The following is a 27,063-nucleotide window of genomic DNA, read 5'->3' on the forward strand; positions in this document are numbered from 1 at the left end:
GCAGAAAATGGATCACTGAGAAGGAATATGATCATGCTCATTACACAAAGCAAAGCTTATCATTAACATAAGTAAGGGACCTACCATGTTGCAGGCTGAAGATAATTTAGCAATTACCAGTTCTTTTCCTCCTAGCTGGAGCTCTGGTCACATTTGTTGTGGCTAGCTGGTATTTCCATAAATAAAAACCTCTAAATCAAAATCAGAGCCACCATGTACAGGATGACGGAAAAAAGTTAATTCTTCCAGCTTTTATTCTTGAAAAGAATCCAGGAATTCTAACCTAATTTCCTATTAAATTTACTAACGAACTAGCTTTTACAATATGGAAAGCTACAGTATATCAGACAGATATTTCTAAGAATAATTAATGCTAAGATTAAGGGAGGCATTTTTTTTTTGGTCCAAAGATCAGATACTGCATCAGTGACACGCGATTTAAAGATCTGTTAGTGGACCCAGAGAAAATTGCCTGGAAGGCATTCAAGGATGTCATTGAGAATTTTCTTGGCAATTACAGAGCACTAAACTATATTCAGCTGGTTGACAAGCATCTTATAGCATATAAGACCATGAACTACAATATGTCAGTGAAGATACATTTTCTGCATTCATGCATGGACTTTCCTGAAAATCTATTTGCAGTCAGTGATGAACATGGTGAAAGTTTTCACCAGGACATTGCCACAAGGGAAAATGGACACTGAAGTAAGATGTATCAGATATTCCATAAAGCAGGTCCTACAGAGAAAAGCCCCATCTCCTGGGTCCCTCAAATACCCCTTGCCATGAAAAGCTTTAAAAACAATAGGACATAAAATAAATGGGTTGGAAGGGACCTTGGAGGTTTTCTAGTGCAACCCTCTGCTCAAGAAGGATAAATGGCTGTCTAGTCTCTTTTTGAAAACTGCCAGTGATGGAGCACCCACACCTTCTGGAGATAAGCCATTCCACTAATTAATTGTTTTCCCTGTTAGAAAATTTCTCATTAGTTCTAGATTGGATCTAATGATCTTCCTCTCATTGCTTCTTGTCCTGCACTCAGAAGCTTTGCAGAATAAATCAACCCCTTCTTCTCTCCAAAGCACCTGAGGGCAGGACAAGAAGCAATGGGTGGAAGCTCATAAAAGGAAATTTCTACCTAGAACAAAGGAGAAATTTCCTGACAGGGGCAACGATTAATCAATGGAACACATTGCTTTCCAGAGTTGTGGGTTCTCCATCACTAGACGTTTTCAAGTATACACTAGACAAACATTTGTCTGGGATGGGTATAAGGTTTCCTACCTTGAGCAGGAAGTTTGACTAGATGATACTAGGCTCAAATAAGCCTAACTTTATCTATTTTTGCTGTTGGGTGTTCTTAATAAAGTCCAAATACCATTTTATACCAATATTCTGGTAGTAAATTGTGTTTTGACTCAGAAATTTTCTCCAAATGGACAAGATAATGGGATGAAGATGTTCTTTTGTTTTTCACTTTAACAGAAAGGAGATAGCATTTTGCTTCTTTGAGCTTTGTGAGTTAGACAGAAGAAAAGAAAACAACAGCCACAAGTCGGCAGTCCCTGCTGTATTCCTGCAGGTTGTCCTGGTTGGATCAATCAGGGCTGGTGGTAGAGAGAGCCAATAGACAGATCATTCTCACATTCTTTCTAATATTAGAGTGATCATTTTATCCTGGAAGAAATAAAGAATAAACCTGAAAAGAAGGCAAATCTGAGATGTTTCCAAGGATAAAATGTGTTTCTATTTATAACTTTCATTTACAAAGAAAATTCAAAAGCAAACCCAGGAAAAAAAAATAAATCTAAAGGAGGGCTTTCTGAAATAGTATATATATAATATACTTCTATACCTATAAAACTATATGTCCCATGATAAAGGACGTGTGGTCACTATAGGTAACTACAGATATCACATTTTTTGGAGTATAAGATGTACTTTTTTCCCTCAAAAAAGTGGCTGAAAATCTGGGTGCATCTTATACACTGAATACAGCATTTTTTGCCTCCTGAAATCCCACCCCCTTCACCAAAATGGCCCTGCATAGCCTTTAGGAGGCTTATAGTGTGCTCCTGGGGGGTGGGGGGTGGGGAGGGTAGAAATGAGCAAAAAACGGGCTGTAAAAAAGGAGCATTCTACAAGCCTCCTAAAGGCTATGCAGGCCCTTTTTGGGGGGGGGGGGAAAACAGGACAGTTTTTGCAAAAAACGGGTCATTTTTGGGAGGTCTGCAGAGTACAAAAACTTTTTTTAAAATTTGCTGCTTCAAAATCTTGGTGCATCTTATACTCCGGTGCATCTTATACTCCGAAAAATATGGTACATGTGAAAGATGGAGTTTGTATACTTGGAATAGAACCATTATATAAAAATGGGTCTGTTGTACTATAGTGAGAAATGGCTGTATTGTACAAAAATGGCATGAGTCAAGAAGCTCAGGGTTTAAGCCCTGGAGCAGCACTTACATTCATTCATTCATTCATTCATTCATTCATTCATTCATTCATTGTGCATTATGGTCAAACATTTTCACTTTGGTCTTATCTATCCAAAGGACAGTGTTACAAAAGGCTTCCAATTTGTTCAGATGCAACTTTGAAAATCTAAACTATGCTGCCGTATTCTTTTTAGAGAGAAGATACCTTCTCCCGGCAACCCTTCCAAACAAACCATATTTATCCAGTCTTTCTCTAATTATATTATGAACCTTAATGTTTAACATACTAACTGAGGTTTATAGAGTCTGAGATACAGTAAAACTCTTACAATTTTCCTGAGCATTCCAGGTTCTGGGTGAATTTTCTGGGACAGCCATTCCTGGGAATGTTGGCAACTGTGTTTAATGTTTTCCATTTGTGAATAATATTCCTCACTGCAGAATGATGGATTTTAAATTGTTTGGAAATATAACCGTTCCCAGATTGATAACAGTTGCTTCTCTAAGATCATTGCTAATGTCTCCTTTTTGACTTAATTTTTGTTAAATAAGTGATGTAATATGTCATGTGTTTATCTGAGGTTGTATTTATCTATTTTTAATCATTGCTAAGTAATTTTACTTTTTTAAATTTTTATTTATTTTGTCAAGCATGTATAAGATAACAGATATAAGTATGAACATGATTATGAACACAGGAAATGGATATGAATAAGTGGGGACAGTGGGACAGGGATGGTAGGCACGTTGGTAGCATCCCATGGTCATGTGATTTACATTCGGATCCTTGACAACTGACTCACAGTTATGATGGAGTCATGTGATCCCCTTTTGTGACATTCTCACAAGCAAAATCAATGTGGAAACCAGATTCACTTAACAGCTGTGTTACTCTAATATAACAATTACTGTGATTCAGTTAACAAATGTGGCAAGAAAAATCATAAAATAGGGCAAAATTTCTCATTTAACAACATAAATTTTGGCTCAATTGTCATAAGTTGAGTACTACCTGTTTAGACAGTCAAGTTTATTTCTTTAAATTGCTTCCCTTAGCCTATGTTTTGTTCCACATATTCTGGACATTCAGCTGTAGTAGAAATCATGTTAAGCTTCTCCTCCTGTAACTTCCTTAAAAAAATGAAACTCAAAACAACAAAAGGCTTGATGTACTCAGTAATACATAGCATCTCTACTGTAAACAATGCTTAATGTGCCTGCTGTGTAGTTCCAACATTATGTAAATTATAAATTAAGTTCCCTAAGTATTCTAGTGTTTATTATTTATTGATCTGTACATTTTTCTTTGTGAAATTCAAATAAAGTGACAGTACTTATTTATTTCAATTTCTTTTCAGAAATCCTAAAGCAACTAGTCAAAGAATAAATAAGAAGGTCAACAATGATGCATCACTTCGAATTCAAAATTTGTCTATTTTAATAAGACAAATTAAATCATATTATCAGGTGTGTGATTTATTTCCTTTAAAACATGTTTGAAACATATTTAAATCCACTTATCTGTCCTGGAAGAAGGGACAATGACTGGACAGCTAAAGCTTGTCATAGTATAAATGGTTAATAATTAATTACATTGATTGTAATATTGAAGTCGTTTTAGAAAATTTCAGGGATAGAGGGCCAATCAGATATATCATTAAGAACTAGAGTTTACTTCCTCCCCGCTCCCAACTCCATCTTTTTCTGTTACTTGTTTTAGATTATATGCCTGAGAGCAAGATCATTTTTTACTGCTTTTTGCTCAAGCCCATGTTGAATTTATGAACCGAAGAGGAGCAAAGGTGGGCTGTTGGGGGTTCACAGGGGTTTGGGAGAACCTCTAGCTAAGATTCTGTACAGTTTGGAGAATCCCCAAATCCCACTCCTGGCTGGGCAGAGAATCCCTTGCTAAAATGTTTGAAGCTCACCCCTGAGAATAGCATAAAATAGAGTTTTTGGTTCTTCAATCAATTTATTTTATTTTTTCAATTTATATGATCATGCAATTCAAAATGCTTTTAATAAATTTAAAAACAAAGGTAAAAACACCAAAAAAAGAATGTGCTAATTATGACTAACTTTCATCTCTATGAAACATCTTTCAAAGCTTGGCTCAGTATCTTGGCCCAGTAGCCTCATGAGCAGCCATATCTTCAATGCCTATATTATATCATATGTAACTGCCACACATAATTGAGTGTGTATTCAAATAGACATTATAGCTGTGGCAAGCAAAGCCATATTTGCTGGCACGGCAGCTCTCAGCTCTGGCACACTGACCAGCTGATTTTCAGCCTTCCAGAGGGCTGGGGAGGCCGTTTTGGTTCTCCCCAGGCTATGGAGGCTTTTCTGAAGCCTAGGGAGGGTGAAAACGGCCCTGCCTCTGGGGGTGGACGTTTTCACCCTCCCCAGGCTTCAGGAAAGCCCCCGGAACCTGGCTCACACAGATGGGGTCGCTCGCATATGTGCATGTGCACACAGTTTTGACACACCTTTAGAAAAAGGTTAGCCATCATTGCATTATAGTGTTTACAGTACCTATATGTGTACTAAAACAGTCCTGATTCTCTTGCAGCCCTCCAGTACATTACTTGGTGGTAGACAATAAATGAACATGGCAGTCATTAAGCAAACATCATGGTTGTTAAATGAACCCATTGTTCATTATAGACTGGGTTTTTTTTGGAAACCGGAAGTAATATATAGTAATATTTTTTCTGTGAAAAATATAATATAAATTACAGTCACATGATAGAAAAGCGCTGCGAACAGTTATAAATTGGGTTTGTTGCCAAGTGCCCAAAATGCAGTCACTTGACTGGAGGAACCAAAGTTGGAACTTCAAAGTCAGGTTGCAAGTAACTTTTTTGAATCGTCCATCAGAACTTTGACTGGTAATAAATTGAGAACTATTTGTATTCTTGTCTCTCAGATCTGTATAGTCACCACTTTTTTTTCTTCGTTATCCAGATGTTGAGGGAATGCATGGCAACTTTAAAGAATTAGATTATTCTTTTTCCTCTTATAAGAACTATTAGTGTCTAGTAGTGATATAATTTATTAGGGCAACCTTCAGGAAATAATTTGCAGAATAGATTGTTGCCTTTTTAAAGGATATTTGGCAGTTCTCAGATATGATACTATTTAGTTGCAACCCACTTTTATTCAGTTTCAATCCTGAATAACTTAGTACAGCATCATCTTTGCATGTCAGCTTCACAGGTTTTACATTCTCATAGTCAGTGTAGGAAATTATTTTATAGACATGGTAAAAAGGTTTAAAAATACAAGATGTAGTTCTCTTTGTAAGCAAAATGATATTGAAAAATTGCCTGTTCCTAGTTGTTGTGGACAGTCAGTATTCCTAATATACCTAGCATTTAATTAGTCTTCTTTCTTAAGGTAAGACATTTCACAATATTGAGAAAAATCAGTATGCTTGCTACATAACCATTAATTTAATGCATCTTAGGAATCTACATATAGAAGGAAAACTTAAAACACCTATATACCCTGAAGACTTAGCCTATATATGGTTTTAATTCATTACAATTAACGTATTTATTTACTTGAATTTAAATTAAATTAGCTATGGAAATTTGGGTATTTATCATTCTCTCAAATAATTATTTAATATCAATATGCTTGAAATAAGTTACAAATATTAATACATGTATACCTGTTAATAAACAAGAATCTTTAGTAGTAGAAAAAAATGACAATTACAAATTGTTTTCACCTCATTCCCAGTATCATTGCTCTGTACAAATAAAAAAATATATTTCTAAAGTCCTTAAAGAGGAACTTATTTCTAATATTGCTCATTTAAACTTCTGACATAGGTTGTTTTGAATATGTATGTTCCCTAACATTAACATTCCTTAACATTCCTTAATAGTTATTCTAGATTTTCTTGTTTTAACATTAATTTTCTATGTGACATAAACAATAACATGATCATAAAAATGTCCAAAAGTCTTAAGAAAGAAAACTAATTAAATGTTGGGTATATTAGGAATATTGACTGTCCACAACAACTAGGAACAGGCAATTTTTCAATTTCATTTTCCTTACAATAAAGGCAGAAACAATATATCAATTGTTTGATAGAAAAAAGAACATCAATTTATAAGAAGAATATTTGCAGAACAAAAAGGATAAGTAAAATATTCTAGGCCTTTCATCTTTTACAAAAAGTAAAACCTGAACCATTTAAGTACCATGAAGTAAAGTTATGGTTTCTTGAAATTAATTCAATATTACACTTGTAAATAAGGGATAATTTTGTTGCTTATTTTAATATAATCAATTAAGGTCAGAAACATATAGAAAGTTCAGCCTCGGTATAAGTGTTATAAAAGTTATAAAAGTTACAAAAGTTAAATCTTCTTCCACAGGAGACATTGCAGCAATTGATCATGATGCCTTTGCCAAATGTTTTAATAATTGGAAAAAATCCCTTTTCAGGTAAGCATTGCATCTAGTTTAAAATACTGTAATGTGTAATTCTTATTTGTTGAAGTTGGCAAGAAAATAATAGTTATTCTCACGTTGGGGAGGAATATTATGTAAATAGATCTTACATCTATTAGATCGTAGATCTTTTTTTATCACCTTTAAAATAATAGCTACCGTAATTATGTTTTGATTCAGAAAAAGAGGAAAAGCTTTGAATATAAATCCTGTAGTATATATAAGATATATGATATATACCTATATATATGGTTCTATTGCCCTGCTTTGGAGAAGCTGTGCTTTATTATTGTTTGTAGTAAATTTATAATGTTATATCTGTGATCTTATTAGATGTAAATAGGTTTCTGAATATGGAATTAAATAGTCAAGAATTATTTCTGTGCCTGCCCTGAATCTGGCAATCACAAATATTTATTAGTAATATTGTATAATACTGTCAAATGTTTTTTGACTTTACATGCATTGTATATTTGTACAGGTAGTCCTCACTTAACAACCATTTGTTCAGAAACTATTCAAAATTATGATGGTGCTGAACAAAAGAATTTATGACCCATACCCAAACCTAGGGCTATTGCAGCGCTCCTATGGCCAAGGGATTGCAATCTGGGTACTTGGCAACCTGTTGATACTTAAGACAGGTTGCTAAGCACCCCGCAAACATGTGATTGCCATGGACGCTCTTCCCGGATGACTTCCCTAGAAAGTCAATGGAGAAGCAGGGAATATCGCAAGCTGCTGCCACCTGCTGAAAAGACTTCCTTTGGTTCTTGGGAGTTGGCTGAAAAAGAGCAATCATGAAATCCAAGCAGGAAGACTTTCATACTAATAGCTGCCTTGAGAGGAAAACCCCTGCTTGGCAGAGAGAATCCGCCTCACATGGGGCAAAATCAATCCGTCAGACAGTTCTTTTGTTCTCAACGTGGTTGGATGAATAAAGTTCCCCAAAAAGGTCCCACACAAAACATTTCTCTTGTTTTTAATGTGGAACTGAATTTGGGTAAGAATTAACTATTCATGGATTACAAAATAGTGTGCAGAGCAACTCCAGAAAGAATATTTTGATTATTTAATCTAAATAATAAATATAGTAAATATAGAAAACTGGAATATTTATTTTATACAGATAACCCTCAATTTACCACAGTTCATTTAGTGACCGTTCAAAGTTTACAACGCCACTGAAAAAGTGACTTAAGACTGTTTTTTACACTTACAATCGTTGGAATAATCCCATGGCCCTGTGATCCAAATTCAGGCACTTGGCAACTGACTCGTATTTATGACAGTTATAGTGTCCTGGGGTCATATGATTACCTTTTGTGATCTTCTGACAAGTAAAGTCAATGGGGAAGCCAGATTCATTTAACAACCATGTTACTAACTTACGGTAATAACTGCAGTGATTCACTTAACTGTGACAAGAAAGGTCATAAAATGGGGTAAAATTCACTTAACTGTCTCACTTAGCAACAGAAATGTTTAGCTCTATTGTGGTTGTAAGTTGAGGACTACCTGTATTCTGCCCATTGATTGTAGCTTATTCTCCAACTTCTCTCACATCATATTGCAATAGCAGCCATATGTCTGCTAAACCACTGCTAACCCAAAAGCCTATAGTGTGGGAAAGGGAAACAGAATATGTTCAATATTACTGAAAATGTAAACCAGTATATTATTTTAAAATATTTTTAAAAATATTTTCAGAACAAGGCACTGAAGAAGTAAAAAAACTCCTTCTACTTCTCCTTGGTTGTGCTGTTCAGGTAAGGTCTGCTAATTTTTAAAACTACTTAGAATGTTTATTTGAGTGACACTTATCTTCCTAGTCTTATATATAATTAAACAGTTAGAGTTAGTGTATATTATAAGGAAGGTAGTCTGAGTGAAGGGGCTAAAACACTTTTGATAGATAATCTCAATAAAAATAGTTTAGCATTTCTGTGGCATTGATTTCCTCATATGGAAGGGATTGACATTTATACCCTCTAAATCAGGGGTAGAAAATGTGTATCATTCAGCAGAACCAGCCAGTATTGCCAGTAAGCAAAAAGCCTTTATGTACCCTGAGAGCATATGTACCAAAGACAAGTTCCTTGTGTGTCCAATCACACTTGGCCAATAAAGAAAAAAATTCTAAAAAATTCTAAAAAAAAAAAAAAAGAATGTGAAAGTTATAATTTAGCAACACTTTAATGGTCTCACATTTCCCATTCCTGTTCTAAATAAACGTCTTCAAGTAAATTAAAGATAGACCCTTCAATAAAAGATGTAGAAATGAGTTTTTGGAATCAAAGCTTAATAAATGAGAATATATGCAGTACAGTAGAAACTTTTAAAATAGATCACTGTTTTAATCTAGCAGACAGCCATGATGGCTGGTGTTTATTGGGAGTAGGAAGACAATATGACAAATTTAAAGGAGTTGAAAAAGTACAATGCATGATCAGGGATAAATAAATCACAATCTTCCTGTAAATATTTATTTTATGCTGATGTGTGTTTATTAAGTATTTCAGGTGTATTACATTAAGGAAAAGCAGAAGGATGTTGTTTTATTTTGTTTAGCTGCCTATAGAGTAAATACTAATTAAAATTTATATTTAGTGCCAGAAGAAAGAAGAATTCATTGAAAGAATACAGAGTTTAGATTTTGATGTAAGAGCAGCTGTTGCTGCCCATATACAAGAGGTAAATATTTTGTTTATTATTACAAAATCCTAATTTATTAAAAATATTTAAAAAGCAGTCTTCATAATAATTTATTCTGCAGAATGTTTATTGTATTTGAAAGAATTATATAGGCACTTAAATGAAAAAGATCAGCCATTGCTTCTCATAGGATTGATGAGCTTATGCAAGGAGCCAAAGACATGAAGCCATGGAGAAGCCATTGAAAAGTTGTTAAGGCAACAACTGTAGAAATATGCATTAAGCTCAGTTACTTGTTTTAGAAAGATCAAACTGGCTCGCCTCTGACTTTCACAGGTATAAATGGAAGAGAGGGGAAAACATAGGCCTACTTACAAGATTCTGATACTTTGGCCTATCTCAATAAAGTATAGTTATAGCCTTCCTCTGGAGCTCCTGCTTCATATGATTGGTGCATTATTAGAACAATCCATCTCCTGGATCTGATTGTTTAGTTTTTGTGGGATTCTCCTGTTGATTTGGATGTCATCCTATTATTTCAGCAGTTGATTTATGGAAATCATAGATTATATATCAATAAAACTGTATCTGGATGTCATGTTCTCAGAAAGCCAAACTGATTCTTTAAATGTAGAAAATTGTACATTATTTGAATTCTTAGTATGAAATCCAACAGTTGGTATGTATCTTGAAATATTAAATATGTTAGATCAAGTCTGAGAAGTTGGAGTTAATTATAATGAGGTATTGAGTAGCACTGCTTCAGTCTTATTTGATAAGAAGGTATCATCAGGAATAGTCTTGTCAGTATATTGTTAAATTGGAACAAGAAAGAATGGTGTCAGAGGCTTAAACGACAGAATTAACAGTGGTCCATTTAACTGAGGAAAGATGAAAGAAGCTAGATATGTTTTCACCTGAAGAGAAGGTTGAAAGAGGTGAATTAACAATATTTTCTTTATTTTAAAGTTCTGTGTACAAGGATGTTAGTTGAAACAATTTCTTAAAAGGATTAAATGTAAACAAAGCATATCTGCATTGTCCATTATGAATCTCATTCAAAACTAATGAAAATTCAGTTTCTATGGTAACTCAAAAGTAATTTCACAAAAATAAGCAATTATGTAATTAAAACTAAATCTCATGAAATTCAATAGGACAGCAATTCTATAAGGCAACAAATCAATTTAGGAATTACTTTTTCTGGCATAGAGTAGAGCAGACTAGAATAGAATTTGAATAGAATAGAAGAGAAGAGTTGGAAGGGACCTTGGAGGTCTTCTAGTCAAATCCTCTGCTTAGGCAGGAAACCCTACACCACTTCAGACAAATGGTTATCCAACATTTTCTTTAAAACTTCCTGTGTTGGAGCATTCACAACTTCTGGAGGCAAGTTGTTCCACTGATTAATTGTTCTCTCAGGAAATTTTTCCTCAGTTCTAAGTTGCTTCTCTCCTTGATTATTTTCCACCCATTGCTTCTTGTCCTACCCTCAGGTGCTTTGGAGAATAGCTTGACTTCCTCTTCTTTGTGGCAACCCCTGAGATATCAGAACACTGCTATCATGTCTCCTCTAGTCCTTCTTTTCATTAAACTAGACAAAGGTTCCTGCAAGCATTCTTCATATGTTTTAGCCTCCAGTCCCCTAATCATCTTTGTTGCTCTTCTCTGTACTCTTTCTAGAGTCCCAAGCATCTTTTTAATATTGTGGCAAGCAAAACTGAATGCAATATTCCAAGTGTGGCCTTACCAAGGCATTATAAAGTGGTATTAACACTTCACGTAATCTTAATTCTATCCCTCTGTTTATGCAGCCTAGAACTGTGTTGACTTTTTTGGCAACTGCTGCACACTGCTGGGTCATATTTAAATGGTTGTCCACTAGGACTCCAAGTTCCCTCTCACAGTTACTACTATTGAGCAATATACCATATATATTGTACCTGTGCATTCTGTTTTTCTTACCTTAAAGTAGAACCTTACTTTTTTCACCATTGAATTTCATTTTGTTAGATAGCGCCCAATGTTCAAGTCTGTCAAGATCCTTCTGTATCTTAAGCCTAACTTCTGGAGTGTTGGTTATTCCTGCCAGCTTGGTGTCATCTGAGTTCCCCATCTATCCCCTTGTCTGAGTCATTGATGAAGATGTTGAATATGGTCCTGTTTGAAATTCAGTTAGCTAAGATTCAGTTAGCTAGATAAGCCCATATAATTCTATTATATCAATTTAAAATACATTAAAAGAAGAAAGATTGAAAGGAATAGGCAACACACTTTACAATCTGCAGAAAAAAAGCCAATTTGATGTAGTGGTTAAGGCACCAGGCTAGAAACCAGGAGACTGAGTTCTAATCCTGCCTGAGGCATAAAAACTGGCTGGGTGACTGAGCCTCTCTTTTTCAGTCAACCAACTTTAAAGGGTTGTTGTGATGGAGAAACTAGGAAGAGGAAGGATTAAAGTATGTTCACCACTTTAAGCTATTTATAAAAAAAACAATAAATTTGGGATAGAAATAAATAAATAGATTAATGATGTATGTGCTAGTTGTGGCTGTATGGAAGATCATAAAACATAGTACAAAGACAACACTTTATTTCTTCTCTAGTTGATGGTAGGTATGAGTTCATTAGATTAAACAAGAATAATTTTATCCCTTATTGGGATATGAACTTTCTGTTTATGCATAGAGGTAAGGAAGATAACATGCCAGAAATGAGCTCTTTGAAGGAAATATGAAAATAAAAATGTATATATTTTAGTACTGTGTTTCCCCGACAATAAAGACAGGGTCTTATTTTCTTTTGACCCCCGAAATAAGCACTTGGCATTATTTTTGGGGAGGTCTTATTATTTTTGAGGTGCAGGAGGCGGCGAGTGTGGTCATCTCATGGCTGCTGCTGTGATGTAATATTTTCAGGTAGGGCTTATTTTCAGGGGAGGGCTTATTTTAGTGCATGTGCTCAAAAGCCCGATTGGGCTTATTAACCAGGGAAGTTTTATTTTCAGGGAAATAGGGTAGTATATTAAAATTTTAGCATTTTCCAAACAGAAATAGAGCACTCTATAATAATTGAAAACAATTATTAAAAATAATTATCCAGTACTTATTGTTTGCATTTTAATGTCTACAGGATTAAGATATGACTTCAAATGCATAGGCTGTTTTTCCCTAGCAAAGTGAGTTGGAAGAGAAATTAGAGAAATCATTAGTAGATGTGAGTTAATTTCTAATTAGAGAGAAGACAAGGAAAAAATACAATTTTAGAAAAGATTAAGATAAATGATAACCTTCAAAGTTAAATTGCAGAATATTTCTAAAATAAATTAAAATGCACATAATTTGTTCATTAAAACAAGCTTGAATTCCAATTTCTTTTCACATTTAGTTATACTTAATTAGTCCAAATTTAGCAATCTAATTATTTAAATACAATAGTTTTACATCATTGTTATTTATTCTTTGTAGGTAACCCATAATCAGGAAAATGTGTTTGATCTCCAGTGGATGGATGATAGTGCTCTGGCACAAGATTATATTGAACCTCTCCTAAAAAACATGGCATTACATTTAAAACGACTTATAGATGAGCGAGATGAGCATTCTGAGGTATTAACAGCATTTTAAAATTTTTATTATTTAGGATTTTGTTGATTAGCAATGAAATGAAATAGTTAAGTATGAAATAACATAGTTAACTAACAATTTGCAAAATCTGAAGGGTTCTACTTCCATATACTTAACTGATTTTATTTTTATGTCAGACTATCATAGAGCTTTCTGAAGAACGAGACTCTCTTCATTTTCTACCTCATGCATCAGCAGCACAATCACCTTGTGGATCTCCAGGAATGAAATGCACTGAAAGCAGACAACACTTATCAGTGGAATTAGCAGATGCCAAAGCAAAGATTAGAAGGCTTAGACAAGAGCTGTAAGTACATAATAAATAATAATTATTAGAATCTCCAAGGGCAGTTTCCCTCCTGCAAGGAAGCATTTGTTCCTTAGATCTAGCAAGTAGATTTTCTCCAGCTTGGATTGCCTTTATTTTGTAATAGCTAAATATTTGTAAGGTCTTAACAAAACTGTCAAGATGCAGCAGATTAATCCTTTCCTTTAGAAACAGAATTTGTATACTTGGCTTTTTGCACCTTCTACTTTTGTAATAGTTATTTATTACTATTACTCTATTTACAATCATAATTGAGTCTAGAATAAATTATTGCAGTCATAAGTCCAGCTTGATTTTACCACTGCTTTTACAGTGGTCTGTGGTTGTAAGGCAGAATTCAGTTTATCCAGTGGAAAATGGCAAAAAAATTGCAAACCATAGATTATTGCAACTAGTTACTAGTCGGTTGCCAAGTGCCCAAAATGAAATTACATGATTGTGGTGGTGGTGTAACTTAAGATATGTAATAATCATAGCTTTGAACAGATGTTAAGGATGGACTTAAGTTGTGGGCTATCTATAAACTGTCATTGACGAGTATATTCATTGTCTTAAACTTTAAAAAAAATAAAAACACAGGGGGTTATTATTAAACATTACCAAATTGAAGTAGTCTGAAATTCATGTTTTATAAACAATTTGTTCATAATCTTACTCATGTATAATTTTTCAATATACCTGTTAATTTTATTTGGAAGCACTGTAAGTGAACATTTTTAAAAAGACTTGAAATGTAAGTATTCTGTGGAATGAATAAAATTAAGAATAAAAGTGATGAAATGAGATGGAATGAGGCTGAAAGAAGATAATGCCAGAAGGATTATTTTAATATTTGTATAGAAAAAATAGTTTTATGTTAAGGAGTAGAATTAAACAATTCCTTTCCAAGAAACGGAAAAGCATTTATTACTGTGAGAATGTTAAAAAATAATAAGGCTATGGGTATTCAAGAAGGCGTGACTAGAGAAATATTAAAATATGGATGTTGTTTGCTTATGAAATAATTATGTGATTTTTTTCACATGTTTTATGTGCTAAATATGTAGAAGATATATTATTCTTTATTGAGATAATTTGCAAATGAAGAATATAAAAATATAGATAATAATAGCTAATGAGAACAGAAATTATAGCTACAAAAATATAAGGCTGAGATTAACAGAGCAACTATGTAGATAGAATAAGATATAAATGTAGGAATAAAAAATAAAATAATGGAAATAGGCATAGACCTTAGCTCTAATGATAATTAAAAAACCATAACAACATTAGTAAAATAAAATAAAAATTGTAAAAAAAAAACCTTCTCCCAAAAGGAATAAAATTGTTGGTTGTGATCTGTGTCTTCTGATAAAAATACATATGACAATAAGGATGTGTGATGTCTCCTTTGATATGCCTAGGTTAGAGGTGTGTTGACTGGGAATATGAGTGTGTATTTTTATATGCAGTTTATGCTGTTTGCTGAGGTCCCAGATGGTTTGCAGTGAACAATAAATATATGGTGCAGTTTGGAATGTTGACTTGAAAATTAGCATATTGAATGCCAATATAGTCAGATTTGATATGGAAAATGAAGTGGACAATTCTAAATTGTACATAAATGGTTAAAAAACAGAACACATAATTGAATTAATGCACTTTGTGTGGGCTCTCTTACTAGTTAGTAACTGTTTTAGATTAAGCAAATGATTATACCAAGAAGAGGCCTACCACCCAAGTATGTGTATATTTGTTGTAAAATACATATGTGCACACTCCCTTTTAGAGATTTTGGATTTCTTATGGATTACTGCTGTATAAGCATGTATTTAATTTCAAAAGGTTAAAATAGCTTAGAAGTAAATCTGAAGGAACAGGTTTTAAAAGCATTTTTATTATAAATGTAAATAAAAATAGGTATACCATAATTTCCCTGTTCTTCTTCTACCTATAACTGAACATCTATGCACATTCAGTACCGTATTTTCCTGAAAATAAGTCAGGGTCTTATTTTCTTTTTACCCACAAAATATGGCTTGGGCCTTATTATCAGGGGAGGGCTTATTGTTTTGGGATTGCTGGGTAGCTGCTCTCTTGCGAGCGGGCTTCCAAAGAGCCAGGCACAGCCTCAGGGGCGAACGACTTGAAAATTCTAGTGAATGGCGCTCTGCACAGGTGGAGAGGGGGGTTGCGCAAGCGGCTGTTCTGCTCCCGCTCGTGCGCCTTCCAGCCTCACGATGCTCTGGCCCAGCTCTCCCTGCAGCCCCCCCAGCTGTGAGCCAGCTGCCGGCAGAGCATACTCCCAGAGTGTACACCCTTAGAGCGTATGTCCAGAGCGGCCACTACCGGAAGACTCGGTTTGGAAGCCGCTGAAAAAGCCATGCTGGGATGGTGGCGGCAGCAGCGGAGGTGCTCTGGCTCTGCAGGGAGAGCTGGGCCAGGGCATCATGAGGCTGGGAGGCACACGAGCGGGAGCAGAACAGCCGCTTGTGCAATCCCTCTCTCCAGCCATGCAGAGCGCCATTCACTGGCATTTCGAAGGTGCCAAGCTGTGAGAGCTGGGCGGCGGCAAACAGGCACTCACACGGCTTGACAATACCCCATGGTCAGTGAATGGCACTGAGCCCGACCGTAAAGGGGGTTTGCTGGGGGACTGCTTGTGAGCGTAGTTGCTTCATGGCTGTTGTGCTTTGCTGCTGCGACAGCACATCACAGCTGTTCACCCCTGAGGCTGTGCCTGGCTCTTTGGGAGCCCACTCGCAAGAGAGCAGCCGCCCAGCAACCTCCCTCTTCAGCTGGCTCAGAACCTAGGGTATCCTGAAGGTGCCAAGCAACACGATCACCTTCGCCCCTCCCCCCCGGGTTCCCACGACTTGGCATCTTCGGGATACCGCTAGGTTGGTGAGCGGCGCTCTGCCTGGCTGGAGATGGGGGTTGTCCAGTGGGGTTATTTGCGGGGAAAGGCTTATATTTTTGCCCACCAGAAAAATGTGGCAAGGCCTTTGTTTCAGACAGGTCATATTTTTGGGGAAACACAATAATTTCTGTTTGTACGCTTGTTAAGTGGTACTTCTGGTGTGGGTATAGGTAAAACAACTATGTAGATTATTTCTGAAATATTCTATGTAGAATATTTGTAACTTTGTAACTTGTAAACTTTACAAGTAATACGAGACTACTATTTAATATCATTTGTTGTAGTTAAAGTAGTATTGTGTTTTGCCAATGGAATTATTTACAAATGCATGCCAGCTAGCGGAATATGTTTCAGCCGTTGTTGGGGATACCTACTCATTCTTCTGCATGACTATAGATTTTTTTTCTTTTTACCACCGTGTAATCCTTTTTATCAGCGTGGAGTAGGGGTGAATGAATGAAGATGAGCATTTACTGGCCAGATGCCCTTCCTGATATTATGTGGAGTTTGTAGCAGATATTTTCTCTTTGCGCCCTGGTAGAGAAACATCTGTCCCTGCCTAGGATTGAATTTTCAGCCCTTCCCAGTGGGAGGCAAGCTTCTTCATCTCTAGGCTACCGTGCCACTCAATGGCTTTGTATACATGTAACAATATATTTGTATACTATCAAAAACAGTACTTAAAAAAAAATGGGGAAAAAATTGTGAGTTCCCATGAGTTCCATATGCTACAGATATGTTTGCCATTAACAGTTGGAGAGTGTCCGTTTGTACGAGTGCCTAAGGTTACTCGGTGATTATAAATGGTGCTAATGTCCATATCAGTAAAATTCCTGAAGAGTGTGCAATTCACACAAATACTTGTTTGTACATTAACTTTTTAAATATAATCCAAGACTATAAGTTTCATTATTATCAAAGTTATGTCCTAATTTTGATTTGATAATACAATGTATATTGAGGTTTCTAAATCTCTGGCAAATTAATTACACAGTCATGTGAAATAGGAGTTTAGCATACAAGTTTCAGAATCATTGTTAAATTTAGTCTAGCAATGAAATGACTTTAAGATTGCCACCTGTTCTCTGTCTGAAAGGCCTGTTTCCAATCCTTAGCTGCAATTGTGCATGTGAAATGCTTTAAGCATTAGATAAATGCTGCAAAGTTTATGGCTAATTAAGCCATTATGGTGCTTGCTGAATGAATAATACAACAGAGGTGAAGAGTCTTAACGTATGCTTGTCCTCTAATACTAAGGTCACATTTTCTATATTTGTTCTGGACACAGAATGGCATAGTAATTTATGGTAATAAGGTTTTTCCGTTGTAATTTCCTGTCAAAATTTGATGCTGAGAAACATTTCTAGGCCCCTTGAAATTTCAAAGCTCTTCCTTAGGTGCATTTTATTATTTTACTTGGATATTATTTGACATGTTTCATTATTAGAATTGTACTGAACTGCAGTATGGTAGGCTGGGCTTCAAATATTGTTTTGGGAAGAGAGGAGCATGAAATGGGAACATTTATATGTAGAGCCAGCAGCTCCATCCCACACGCATACAGACAAAGACCAACAGACTATTACAAGAGAGTTTTAACTGGATCATCTAAAATGGGCAAAGTATATCATTATGTCTATTTAATTATTTTTTTATTTGAACAGAATATAATGTTTTTTAAAAACTTAGTCATGATGAGTACAAAAATACAAAAAATGATACCATTTTTGATGACTCAGATATTGGGTGTTTGTTGAAATGAGCCTAGCCAAGATATTCTCTAAACAGCTGCACTAGGGAAGTTAATGCAAATTGCTGTTATTAATTTGACTGACATGTAATAGCCTAAATAGTGAACATTGGTGTAGAATGTATAATTAAAAACAATCCCATTACTCTTAACTGAATAGCTCTTTGGAAGTGTATATATTTCTGAGAATATTTTTACATTTTACCAATGTTTTATTTATTTACAAATAACATTTTTGCCTATAAAATGCTAATATCTTTTAATGACTGTCAGTAGCATCCAATGTGCTGGTATGCTAAAGTAATTCCCATTAGTTCTATACATTTTAAATAACATTACACTTAAATTAGATACAAAGCATGGTGGTTGAGTAAATACTTATGAGAAGCTGTGGTTTGACATAAGAACTGTCATTATTTAAAACAGGCCCTACATTGAAAAGTTCATTAATTCCAGCTTTGATATTATGCATAAAATACATGCTGTGCAATAGATGTATACATATAAAATGGTTGAATGTTTTTATATTTGTAACTTATATTTTTATAATTTTAAAATGAAAGAAACATTTTTGACTGAACATTTCTATAATTTCTGATTTAAATAGGATGTCTTGCAGATAAACACGTTTGCTGTTATGAACATATTTCAGTTAACCTGATTAAAAGCAAACACATATTAACCTATGGGAATTCAGTTTTAATAATCAGATTTCTTTGAGGAGAACAGTGAATAATAATCCCACCAACCAGTTTAAGGTCCTCAGAAAGAAAATTCTGAGTGATAAAGTAATATTCTCTTGGGGAAAAATGTGTTTCCCTTAATCTGAAGATTTTTGTTTTAGAGAAATAATACAAATTCTTATCCATATGTTGTCTATTCCACACTCTACCTTCACATATGCAATACTGCTGTTTGTGCTGCATTATTTTTTTCTGAAAAAAATCCCAGTCAGATGATTTTGTAGGGAGGATTGAAGTGGATTACTTGATAATAATCAGATGTCTTGCTTTATATGAAAGCACTGTTTTTCAATATAATCTATTTGTTGCATTCAGGTACTATTTGAGAAATATTAAAATCTATGCCTATTTAATCTCCTTACTGACAGATTGAACTCCCACTGGAAATAAAAATAGGTTATTTCCTCTGTCTTTCCAGCTACCTACCTACCTCTCTATCTTAGTCTTATGTAAGGGGAAGAAATGAGAGTTCATAAATGTAAGTTAATTGGCTTGATTTTGGATTTCGCTTTAGTTTTTAGTTTTGGTTTTTTTTTTTAGTTTTAATTTATTTCTATGCCTTGCTTGTTAGTTACCAAGAAATATGCAGAAGTCTTCTCTAACACCATGAGTTGATTTTCTCCCTGTCTTGCTTTTTTAAGGTCCAACTTTCACAATAGCTAACTACAAGGAACACAATAGAGCAGATTAACTTACATTTGGTTGCTGATGTCCTTGCTTTTCCATATTCAGCTTCATTTATCATTGCTATATGATCCAGTGTAATCTGACATTTTATTTTGGGATTATATTCACTGCTTTGAGCGATCTGCAATCCTAGGAAAGTGAATTCTTCCATGCATTTTATCTCTTCACAGTCACTGTCTATTTTCATGTTTCTGTTCCTTGCTGTGGTCTTCTTGATGTTCAGAAAGAGACTAAAATTCTCACTTTCTTCTTTGATTTTCTTGATCAGATGTTCTCAGCCTTCTTTGGTTTCTGAGAGGAGAGTTGTATCATGAATATTGTTGATGTTTCTTCCACAACTTGTATTCTATTTTTTGATTCTTCAAGCTTCCTCATCATCATTTTGGCACACAGGTTGAATAAGAAAGGGAGAGAATGCCACCTTGACACATCACTTTCTCTATCTTAAACTATTCAGTGTTTTCATATGGTGTTCACACAGTGGCTTCCTAATTTGAATATAGTGAGTGCACCAACTTGACCAGAGGTACTGGTACACTCAAGTCCTGTAGGGCTCTCCATGGCTTCTCATGATTAAAACAATCAAAGGCTTGTAACTGACGAAACACATGTAAATGATCTTTTGATATTCACAAGATTTCTTCTGTGATCTGCAAATCTTCTATTGTGAAGATTTGCAACATGGGTGTTTGTGCTACGACCCTTTCAGAAGCCAGCTTAGAAATATGGTAATTCCCTTTGGATGGTTCTTACTAGATCTTGTTCTATTTTAAGCAAAATCTTGCTGATGTGAAGAATGATCGTAATTATACAATAATTGGAACAATCTTTAGAGTCACCCTTTTTCAGCCATGTGTTGATTTCCTAAATTTTCTGGCACAGGTATCTAATGACTGTGAATGATACAGGGATGGTGTCAACAACTGGAGTCTTGTGGTTTGGCAGTTGGCTCATTGCCTACATGATCTCTTCCTCAGTGATGGTCGGTTCTATTTCAACTTCTCTTTCCTTGTCATAACAAAGTACAAAGGGGCTTTCTGAACCCTCCACAACTGTTCCCAATCAATCTTTCTCAAATTTCTTTTAAGGAGTCTTAAATGAAAGGCCCAAGGAATTTGCACAAACTTTATATGTTTATATGTTTCATTTCCCCATATTCCTCATGTCGGAACTTTGTTGATTCCCTTCAGGCTTTCTGAGGTAAAATGGAAAGCTTTAGAATAAAGGGGTGTGTGGAAAATCCATTGCATGAGCAGCTTTTTTCAAGGTACTACTAGTGTCCTCTGTTTTATCTAATTTACAATTGCAGATTCTTCTAATGCTTCACTGATATCAAACAATGATAATAAAGAATGGTTATTACAAAATATTTTCTATTTTGATATTCATGTTTCAAAACGGAAACTGTATATATTATTTTAAATCTTGTGTGCCATAATCATTTTACAATATGTGACCTCTCTGGTACTGAATTGTAGAATTAGAAATATGCAAAAGGTGTCCATTATCAAATTACTTCTAAGTTTTGCTTTTCTGAAAACTACCAAATCCCAGTAAAAGCATAGAAGAGGAGGAAGTGTGGGAGTTTAGACTAGAGCAGAGGTCCCCAACCTCCAGTTTGTGGACTGTCACTGGACCATGACATGCCAGAAACAGGGTCACACAAACAAGCAAAACCCCACCTGCAGGATGAAGACAGCACACAAATTATGCACCCTTTGGTCCATGGAAAAACCTCTCTCCATGGTTGGGCACGAAAGGTTGGGGGCTACTGGACTAGAGTGATATGAAATGTCCCAGAGTTCTCCAGAGCAGTCAATTCCCACATTAATTAATTTTGCACACTGCTTGTTGAATATTTAATCTAACTTTTATTAAATACAGGAGTAAATGTGAAACTGGATCCAACAATAAATTACCCAAGATTTGTAAGTTAATGTTAACTATTACTGTATAATTAGAAGGGGAAAGAGAATGTCTTAATATGGAGAAAATATTGCTTTTGAAGGACTCAAAAATTACTCAAATTAATCAAAATCAGAATCTATAATGAAGTTCTATATAACTGGTTTTTTTCCAAGGAAGAAAATTGACTCATTTATGCTGTACATCTGCAGGGAGGATAGACTGAAGAACTGTTGTTAGAGAATAATGAAGTATGTGTATAATGGATATAAATCTTCTCAACCTGTGGTATTAATTAGGGATTCAACTGTTGTTAATGAGCAAGTACATACGTTTCACTATTATTTAAAATAAGTAAACAAAATAAAAAAGCAGCTTTGGGAGACAGCAATAATTAGGAACAGAGATTTAGAGAATCCAGAATTTATATGCTTTGTCTTGTGTGTTCGCTCTCAAGCTCTTTTTCAGATTTGAAGTACTTTGATGTAACTGGAGGAAATCAAGAGAGCAAAAATCACCAGAGGGAAGGAATTTAGCAATATTTCAATCCATTCTTAATCACTGCTTTATTTTTATCATTTTAGTCAACTTATTAAGACTTGCTGGTGCAGTTTCCTTTAATTATTAACTGGAGTGTAAATAAAGCTTTTTATATCTGTAAATAAAATATTTCTGTTGTTTTTAGTGAGGAAAAGACTGAACAGTTGCTGGATTGTAAGCAAGAATTTGAACAGAATGAAACTGAATTAAAGCGACTTCAACAAGAGGTTTGTGAATCATGGGTTAAACTGTTTTGTTGACATGAAATGTACTTGCTTGTATTTATCAGTTCTATTAATGATACATGTTTCGAACAGTGGGTCTTAATTAAGCAGATTTCAACTAAATAATGGCCATAGGATCTTAAACTTAAAATCATAAAATTACTGGTATTGACCAGTGTATTTGTTATATTCTGGTTTTGTTTTTTAGTTTTAGAAAATTTTCATGTACTATATTTAAACCTTAACAAATCAATTTACATTTAGGAAAGGAGGTATCTGCTGAATGCAGCTTCCATCCACTTTTATTTATATCTTTGGAAGAATTTAGAAAAAAGTGACAATATGTTCTATACACATTCTTTTTGTCTATAATATTTTTCTATGTTATATTTTTCCTCATTATCAGAACTAATATAATATCTTAAAAGTAAACATTTGATCTCTAAAAGAAAACATTCTAATTTATTAGATATTTGAATTGCCCATTTCAAAGAGCAGATAGTATAGCTAAATGAATAATACATTAAGGAAAACATAATTTTTAACATTATATGTATTTAATAATTCCCCATCTTTTTCATCATGTATGAATTTTTATTCATTTATTTGTCATATTTAAGAACCACCCATGTCCCTTATAGGCTTACTGTGGGAATTAGGGTTCCTAGTTATAGAGTTTTGATGAAATTTATTCTATCCGAATAAAATCAATGCTCAAAGATCATTTATGCTCAAGATCATTTATGATCTTGAAAAGATGGTTACAAAAATGAATGCGATGTTGTTAGAAAGAAGAATGCTTATACAAATCCAGATATAAATTGTGTTATTTATTGATTTTGTATTCTGAATAAAAGCTAATGTTTACTAGTTCCCCTTTTCCATGCACAATTATATCTGTGCAATTTTACGTTAATATATAATATTATTCTTGCCTTCTGTACAATCACTTTTTTCATAAACACTAACATATATTTTGTCTTATTTGCTAGAATATGAGTTTACTTTCAGATGCCCGATCTGCCAGAGTGTATCGGGATGAACTTGATGTTCTCAGAGAGAAGGCAATCCGGGTTGACAAGCTTGAAAGTGAACTCAGCCGATATAAAGAAAGGCTACACGATATTGAATTTTACAAGGCTAGAATAGAGGTAATTAACATTTTAAAATATATGTATGTTTATTTTTTTACTGATTATGTTTCTAACATGAATCAAGGTATTATTTTAATATAATTCTGTGTTTGTGCTGATCTTGTTTTAGGTTACAGGTCTAAAAAAAATATGCATTCTCTTATTAGTAAAAAAAGGAGGAAGGAAAAATGAAAAAAAATGTAAAAGAAAAGAAAAGCTGAAAAAATGTAGGAAAAATAGCTTTTCCATTCATTAAGACAAGCATTTTCAGTAATTGAACACCTTCTCTAATATTTTAGTCAAAAGTCTAATTCCATATCTCTTCTATCTATGAGCAGATAGAGCCATGTCATTCAATTTTAATTAGAAAAAGATTATTTTAATGATGGTCTATCAGAAATAACACTGCATATATTTTAACTTTAAAAAAATGAAACACTTTATATTTCCTTCCTTTACAAAGTACCTTATCATTTTCTCAAAAAATACAAAGCAAAAAATTCTTCTTGCCATGTTTTATTTGTTTATTCTGTAAACAAATCTTTTAAAACCTCATCATTTAATCAAGAAAAACTCCATTAGGAGCCAATGAAACATTAAAAATTTTAATCGTTAATTTCTTCAAATGATATCCTACAAATTAATTTATTATCATTTTTTATATTCAATATTAATACTATAGCTTATCACTTTCTTTAAAAAAGCAAGAAAAACTCTTTTCTTCCTAAGTCTTATCTATAAACAAATCTTTAAAGCATTATCATTCATTGCTAGTCAAGAAAAACCTATTAATATCAGAAAAAAAGAATAATATACATTTTACCTTGGTCAAATAAGCTAACATATAAGCTAATAAATAAGATATTGAAGTTTGTACTTTTTAGATAATGTCTCTATTTTTCTCAGGAATTCCTTCATAAATATAACATATGACTTTGTAAATCCAAAGAAATTTTTCCAAGTCACTTGAGTAAAAATTCCACGTATCTAAGTCATCTTAGGTTTATTATTTGTGTTTCCCTTTTAACTATTAAAATCTCAGCCAAGTTCATTTGCAGGTTCCGTATAATTTCTTTGTCATTACAGGTAGTCCTTGACTTACAACAGTTCGTTTAGTGACTGAAGTTACAACGGCACTGAAAAAAGTTACTTAAGACTGTTTTCCACACTTATGACCTTTGTGACATCGTCATGATAAACATTCAGGCACATGAAAACTGATTCATATTTGTGATGGTTACAATGTCCTGGGATCATTTGATCCTGTTGCAATCTTCTTACAAGCAAAGTCAATGGGGAAGCTATTAACATAACAAGTGCAGTGATGCACTTAACAAACTGTGGCAAGAAAGGTCATAAAATGGGATAAAGTTCATTTAACAAATGTCTCACTTAGAACAGAAATTTTGGGCTCAATTGTGGTCGTAAGTGAAAGATTACCTATATTATTGTTGGGTCCTATCAATTTTAAACCAATAATCAAAACAGCCAAAACAGTTATATTCTCTTCTGTCTCTTTTAAGCTCATTTTTATTATATAAAATAGTCTAAAGGGAAAGTTCTGGGTATGTTGTCAGATATTCTTGAATTCTTCCAGAGTTAAAATATTTTTCTCCATTCTATATTAGTGACTCTTCTCCTTTTTTATAATCCTTAACTATTTCTGGTGATATCTATTAACCAGCCTTCAAGGTCTTATCAGCACATTTTTCCCAGGGAGAGATTTCTTGCATTTAAACTAAAAATCTTCATATATTTTAATAATACTTTAAACAAACTACAGGATGCTGTCTTATAAATATTTTAAAATCTTATTTTCAGGTCCCTTAGTCTTTTCAAAAGCATTCCAAACTTAACATTCTAATCACCCTTTTGCTGCTTATTCCAAATAAAAAAGCTCTTCTTTAAGTTTTAAGCTTACATAAAACATTTTTCACTGCAGACTGATGGGAAATCATTGTTATAATGAAACTTGTCCTTATGAAGGATCTTCATATCCAAAAAGCAATTTACAAGCCATTTCCAGTAAAGGTGATTAAGATAAGAAGTGGAGAAATCTAGCATCCTTTTGAAGGCTCCAAACCACTGCTTGGATAGAGTTGACTCTCATGGCTTCCAAAACCTGCTGGAAACCATAGTTTTACAGTCTCATCACAAGGAGCACCTATAAGGAGCATTCTGGGCAATCCCAAATTCTCCTCTTAATCTGGAGAGGAGTTCACGAAGTCAATTCATTCACTCACTCCACTTTCTGCCACAGTCATCAACTCTACTAAAAATGTAGTGGTTTTCAGTCCACCATTACTTCCCCAGAGGTCAACTATAAATCAGATTTCAAAGGGTATTGTTAATATACTATGCATTTAAAGCAAGAAATATTTTGTTCCTTTGTTCTGTAGTTATTATCAGTTACTTTCCACATTTCCCTATTTATTTTACTTGTGGGAATTTTGGAGTTCAATTTTTAAATATGGTTCTCTAAAATTCGAAAAGTATTGGATTAGTTTTGCATCTAGATTTAGAATAATGTCTTTAGAATTTTATTCTGTCATATGTATTTTTCTTAAATAGTTACATTAATTTATGTAAAATATAACAAGTAGGGTTTTTTTTGCTTGATTGTGCCATTTTATTGTTTTTACTATTTTGTTTCTTATTTGATTGTCAGTTTCATATTTTTCACTTATTATGGTAGGAGTTAAAAGAAGATAATCAAGTATTACTGGAAACAAAGACAATGTTGGAAGATCAGTTAGAGGGAACCCGAGCCCGTTCTGATAAATTGCATGAATTGGAAAAGGAGAATCTGCAATTAAAAGCTAAACTCCACGATATGGAGATGGTAAGCATACAGGATGGGATAGAAAAAGTTACTTTTTAGAATAAAATTACAGCTAGTCTTCAATTGCCAATGGTAATTGGGACTGGGAACTCCATCACTAAGCAATGGAGTCATAAGGCATGCCATCATTGACCACACCAACTTATAACATCAGTTCCCATAGTTCCCAAAGCTAATGGTAAAACTAAGTTAACAACTGCAGTGATTCACTTAACAATTGTGGCAAGAAAAGTTGTAAAATGGAACAAAACTCACTTAACAAATGTCTCAACATAAATTTTGGGCTCCATTGTGGTCTTAAGTTGAGGACTATCTGTATAAGCATTGTATGCATGCATTAGATTTAATTTTGTTGTTTTTGTGCTGCCAATAACTTATTGTAGTTTCACTAATAAAGTTGAAGATTCAAGCAGTAGCATTAGGCTAAAATTTGATTACTAAAACATATGTGATTGCCTTTTGAGAGGAGGTTTTAAAGAAAGCTTATATGAAACTATTTTTTAAGGAACGTGATATGGATCGGAAGAAAATTGAGGAACTTATGGAGGAAAATATGTCACTAGAAATGGCTCAGAAGCAAAGTATGGATGAATCACTACATTTAGGCTGGGAACTTGAACAGATAAACAGATCATCAGAAATTTCCGAAGGTAGCTAAAGTTATACTTATTTGTTGTCCAACTAGTATATGAGCAGTTTAACATTCAAATTCTTTAAAGACTGTTTCAAATATTTCTCAATTTTCCTTCAAGGAACCCAAATACATGGTTATTTGAAAAAAGTAATATCCAGACTGGTTCGTTCAGAGGAATACTTG

General features: G+C 34.0%; 1 protein-coding gene across 1 annotated transcript in view; it reads left to right on the forward strand.

The window, feature by feature from the left end:
• Positions 1–27,063, forward strand: part of CCDC88A (coiled-coil and HOOK domain protein 88A) — a 74,123-nt gene that overhangs the window by 9,007 nt on the left and 38,053 nt on the right. Inside the window, 10 exon segments of the mRNA XM_087717510.1 lie at positions 3,800–3,908; positions 6,839–6,908; positions 8,625–8,683; positions 9,525–9,608; positions 13,037–13,177; positions 13,333–13,502; positions 22,193–22,274; positions 23,264–23,422; positions 26,100–26,246; positions 26,752–26,896. Of these exon segments, the coding sequence (XP_087573636.1) occupies positions 3,800–3,908; positions 6,839–6,908; positions 8,625–8,683; positions 9,525–9,608; positions 13,037–13,177; positions 13,333–13,502; positions 22,193–22,274; positions 23,264–23,422; positions 26,100–26,246; positions 26,752–26,896 (1,166 nt within the window).

Source organism: Thamnophis sirtalis, unplaced genomic scaffold (assembly GCF_051295495.1).
Source record: "Thamnophis sirtalis isolate CommonGarterSnake01/CBP01778 unplaced genomic scaffold, rThaSir2_p1.2 scaffold_6, whole genome shotgun sequence".
NCBI lineage: Eukaryota > Metazoa > Chordata > Lepidosauria > Squamata > Natricidae > Thamnophis > Thamnophis sirtalis.